Here is a 5,244-nt window from a genome sequence, read left to right on the forward strand (position 1 = left end):
CCTTTTGATGCCAAGTCATCTGTCTTTGTGGCGCATGCTAAAGAATCCTATGTGAAAGGCAGCATCCAGAGCAGGGAAGGAGGGAAGGTCACAGTCAAGACAGAAAAGGGAGAAGTGAGTAAACACAAGGAGCAAAGAGTATCATTGTGTTCCTCCTCTGTGCTCTTAACTGAGACAAACTGTTTTTTTTAATTGCCTTCACAGAGTCTCACCGTTAAGGATGATCAAATCTTCTCAATGAACCCTCCCAAGTATGATAAAATTGAGGACATGGCTATGATGACCCATCTCCATGAACCTGCTGTCCTGTATAACCTCAAAGAGCGTTATGCAGCCTGGATGATCTACGTAAGTGCAGGCTATAGCAGAAATTCGCTGCCTTTTTGGGCTGAAGGTCATCCGTCAGTCTCTCTCTGCCACTTCCTGGCTCTTTGGTTTTTTCTCCTTCCAGATGCTTCCTCAGTCTCTGACCCCTCCATTCATGTCTTTCCCCCTTCTTTTCCTTCCCCCTCTCTCTTCCCTTTTTACCTATTGACATTTCACTTTCCTTCCCTGTTACTTACTAAATCCTTCCTTCATTGTGTGTCATCTCATCACCAGGGCTAGATTAACACAAAGGCAAACTAGGCACATGCCTTGGGCCCTGAGCTGCGGGGAAGCCCCCATCCTTCCCCCCGCTGCAGCGGCGCAAATGGCCCCACCCGCCTCTCTTCCCTTCCCCTCCCCTCCCCTCCCCTCCTCTGGACTTGCTGCCATGGTGGCTGCTTCCTAGCAGCGGCTCCAAGCAAGCCCTGTTCCCTGTGGGCGGCAGTGCCGGGGGGTGGGGGTCTAGATGGGCCTGGGGCCCACTATTTTGCATCGGGCCCACTAAACAGTTAGTCCAGCCCTACTCAGCCCCCTTGTGTCCCTTTATGATACTGACCCCCTCTCATCCCTCTGCTGATACTGTTCTTATTGTGTCTTCTCCTCCCTTTTTCATGGATGCTCCTCTCTGACTCTCTTTACAACTTTATGAGAGATTTATGTTGTGGGGAGTTGAGGGAGAGGCTTTTGTACTCCCATGAAAGACGAAGCCATGTTTTCTGGATGGATGACTGCTGTAGCTCATGGTGCAGATGAAATGCAGTCTCAGCATTTTCTCTGATGGTTTGCTAGCCAAGTAGGATGTGATTTTATTGTGTAACTAGGATTAGAGCAATCTCCCTTCCCTTTTCCTCCAAAATGTATGGCATGTCCCTGTTGCTAAGGCCAGCCCTTCTCCTCAGTAACTGGAAATAATCAGATGCAGAAACAGGGGAAAGGGCATCTTTTGGAATTCAAGTGCCTGCTGTGTTTAGTTGTCTTTGCTATGACGTGAGCCTGAGTTGCTCCTATCTTCAGAGCGTTTTCATGTGGGATTGCTCCACAGGTAGGAAGGCACTTGTTTAAACTTTGCTTTTCAGTTTCTAATATGCCTATAATAGTCATATTAAGACAACTGTATTATTTTTACAGACCTACTCTGGTCTCTTCTGTGTCACTGTCAACCCCTACAAGTGGCTGCCAGTGTACAACCCAGAGGGGGGCAGGGCATACAGGGGGAAAAAGCGTCAAGAAGCCCCTCCCCACATCTTCTCCATCTCTGACAATGCCTATCAGTCCATGTTAACTGGTGAGTAACTCAGTCTCCTTAGAGGTGATTACATAGTACCAGGAGAAGCGGTGTCCTTGCAAGGAAATGAGGTTACAGTTAAAGTCATAAACAAAGTTCAAGGCAAGTAATGTGCAAACTGCATCAGAAGTATCAGGGATTCATCCAAACCAAAACTGATCCTGAACCCAACATCAATTCCACATTTAGAATTGTCTTAGTATTTCAACAGGAATCTAAACCAAGGTCTGTTTGCAATTCAGAAGGATAGTTATGAAAAAGTACTGCTTTTGTGCATCTGGCTCTGCACATTCTGACTGTAGGTGGACTCAGAAAAGAGAAGTGTGAAAATATCCAAAGAAAATCCCTTGCTTTGCACTTTACATATAGTTAATACTTGCCTACCAGAATTCTTCAACCCACTATGCCAGGAGTAGGACTACACACACACACACACACACACACACACACACACACACACACGTGCTTTTTGAACTGATCTCATAAAAATGTCATAAGTTGAAGATAGAATCATTGTTCTGTACTACCCATTTGTTGCGTGGAGATGTAAGCCACTTTCATTAAAAGAGAATTCTGTGAGATGGAAATGGTTATATAAGTTGACCTGAAGCTGACGTATCCTGTGACGCGCTCTATTGATCTCTCATACATTTCACAGTTTTTATCAGTTCCGTGGTGCTCAGAAACAATATTAAAAGTCACCTTTATTTTTTTCTCCTTCACAGATCGGGAGAATCAGTCCATCTTGATCACGTAGGTCAACTCCTTTGCTCTGGTCAATCTTTGTTTTGCCACCTGCAGCCAGATGAGCTGGCTGACTCTGTTCTCTGCTGCTTTGTTTTGCTTGACAGTGGAGAATCTGGTGCAGGAAAGACTGTGAACACGAAGCGTGTCATCCAGTACTTTGCAACAATTGCAGCTAGTGGGGAAAAGAAAAAGGAAGAGCAGCCGCAGCAGGCCGGCAAACTGCACGTGAGGTTTTGGAGATGCGATTAAATGCTCCATTTGTTTTAACACGTGATTTACAAAGAAATTTGACAATAACAATTGTTTTGCAGGGGACCCTTGAAGATCAAATTATCAGTGCCAACCCTCTGCTGGAGGCCTTTGGCAATGCCAAGACTGTGAGAAATGACAACTCCTCACGCTTTGTAAGTCTTAAGAGAATTGCATCTGGTCCAATTATTCCTATAAGTAGACTATGATAACATAAATCTAGGCTGAGAGTTAAAGCCATTTAAAAGTACCCACAGCAGCGTTTATGTTTGACTTACTTACCACATTTACCTGAATCCAAGACAACTTTGAATTTAAGATGACCTGCCCTCCCACAAAGCAGATTCTAGACATGGAAAATTATTAATTTATTAAAATTTTCCATATCTAGACTTGAATTAGTGGAAAGTTATCTTAAATTCACCCCCCTCCCACAACTATGGCAGAGAAAGCACTGGCAGCGGGCAAGGGGCCAAATCCTGCCCCTTGCCCCTTATTCTTTGCCCCCTTGCCTGCTGTGCTTGCTGCCCTTCTCCCTGTCCCCTCTGCCATTTGCCCCCCATAGTGCCTGCCCCCTCACCCCTTGCCCCCAGCTTTCTGCCTCCCGCCCCTTACCCCACCATTTATGTGTTTCATCTCCCCCACACCTCTTCCTCTGCCACTTATCTTTGGAGGAGTTTTGGCTGTCTCTGGTTCTGGCTCTGGGGAAGACAGCAGTGGTGGCTTCCTGGCCCTAGCCCACCCCACCAGTCAAAAATAGCGGAAGCAGTTTTGGGCCTAGCCATGGCTGGAGCCAGAGTGTAAGGTAAGTTGGGGAGGAGAGGCTGTAGGGTCTAGCAAGTTTTCCCCCTACCACGGATCTCCCCCATTCACTCCCCACCCCAACTACACAGTCTGTCCACACTCGCTGACTGAGAGCCTTTTCTCACACTGCACAAGCCACCCTGATCCAAAACAGGCCATGGCTCAGCATTGGCTTCAGCCCTGAGCCTGGGGCCAAAGCTGGAGCTGAACCAACTTCTGTCTCCAGCAAATACTCAAATCTAAGACAAGGCTTTATTTCCCCCCACATTTTGTTTTGGGAGAAACCTCATCGTGAATCTGAGTAAATACGCCATTTTTTCCTTTAAAGGGTAAATTCATCAGAATCCACTTTGGCACCACAGGGAAGCTGGCTTCTGCTGACATTGAAACATGTGAGACACCTTCCTGGACATATCCAATATTCCTTTTTATCTATTCTCATTCTATTTTCTTGTGGCTAATTGCATTTTATGGGTCTTGCCAGATCTGCTGGAGAAGTCTAGAGTTACATTCCAGCTCAAGGCAGAAAGAAGCTACCACATATTTTATCAGATCATGTCCAACAAGAGGCCAGAGCTCATTGGTAAGAGGCATCACTAACATTTTTCACAGAAGCTGAGTAACAGCTACTGATTAACTTTATCGCATAGCCCGTTAAACTAAGACAATGTGTGTCCTATTCTTTCTTTCAGAGATGCTTCTGATTACCACCAACCCCTATGACTTTCCATTTGTGAGTCAAGGGGAGATCACTGTTCCCAGCATTGATGACCAAGAAGAGCTGATGGCCACAGATGTAAGTAACAGTGGCAGTTATTATGTAGAGCATTAACTTTACTAGATAGGGGGTGTGTCTACATGAGGCACTACTGTGCAGTCATTACTGCCGATTTATTTAGTACTTGAATTAGCGAACATCTTTTAAGTGACATTACTGTGCAGTAGCTTAATAATACTGCAGAGTAGGATATTAGCACTTTCCATGTTGTGTCATGCTACTGCACAGTATTATTCAGCTACTGCGCAGTCAGTGTCTTAAGTAGACGCACCCAGAGACTTTACTGATCCTTTTCACAGAGTGCCATTGACATCCTGGGGTTCAATGCTGAGGAGAAAACAGCCATTTACAAGCTGACAGGAGCCGTCATGCACTTTGGGAACCTGAAATTCAAACAAAAGCAGCGTGAGGAGCAAGCAGAGCCAGATGGCACAGAAGGTATTAGCCAAATTCTGTTTGTTCATATTGTCAAGACTATTTCACTGAGTTTTTTTTTTTTTTAATTTTTCTAGAAAGATGATATAAATGCACATACAAACAAAACTGAAATGCAAGGCTGTAAGGAATTCACCAATAACAGTGGCTGTTGAATATATATATTTCTTATATACATTAGGGCTGTGCGAAGCTTTGGGTGCTGATTCAATTCAGAGGAGATTTGGTCTAATTCAGTGGCCGAATCTCTGAATCCAAATCAAATCAGGAGACCAGTAAGAAGGTTTGAATTGATTCAAAGCTCTCCAAATCAATTTGGAAAAGATTCGGAGAGCTACGGAGATTCAGTCATATCCCACTTGCTGCTGCAGGGAGCTGGAGCTGGAGCTGGACTCCGTGCCAGTAAGTAGGGGGTGGCGGGGTGGGGTGGAGGAGGGGGGAAGGGAACCATGGGGGAATGCCCACCAAGCTCCATGCCCTGCCTGCTCCCCCCCGATCCACACCCACTGTCCCAGCCCCATCAATAACTGCCCCGCCAAGCCCCAGCTCCCAGCTGTTTAAAAAAAAAAAAAAAAAAAAA

At 45.6% G+C, this 5,244-nt stretch overlaps 1 protein-coding gene across 1 annotated transcript in view; it reads left to right on the top strand.

Moving 5' to 3' along the window:
* Positions 1–3: 3 nt before the first annotated feature.
* Positions 4–5,244, top strand: part of LOC102382214 (myosin heavy chain, skeletal muscle, adult-like) — a gene marked incomplete at its 5' end in the record, with an annotated part of 6,948 nt that continues 1,707 nt past the window's right edge. Inside the window, 10 exons of the mRNA XM_006039323.2 lie at positions 4–114; positions 205–348; positions 1,495–1,651; positions 2,377–2,404; positions 2,503–2,623; positions 2,710–2,802; positions 3,780–3,843; positions 3,936–4,034; positions 4,144–4,247; positions 4,529–4,667. Of these exons, the coding sequence (XP_006039385.2) occupies positions 4–114; positions 205–348; positions 1,495–1,651; positions 2,377–2,404; positions 2,503–2,623; positions 2,710–2,802; positions 3,780–3,843; positions 3,936–4,034; positions 4,144–4,247; positions 4,529–4,667 (1,060 nt within the window). The remainder of the gene's footprint in view (positions 115–204; positions 349–1,494; positions 1,652–2,376; positions 2,405–2,502; positions 2,624–2,709; positions 2,803–3,779; positions 3,844–3,935; positions 4,035–4,143; positions 4,248–4,528; positions 4,668–5,244) is intronic.

Source organism: Alligator sinensis, unplaced genomic scaffold, assembly GCF_000455745.1.
Source record: "Alligator sinensis unplaced genomic scaffold, ASM45574v1 scaffold3736_1, whole genome shotgun sequence".
Lineage (NCBI taxonomy): Eukaryota > Metazoa > Chordata > Crocodylia > Alligatoridae > Alligator > Alligator sinensis.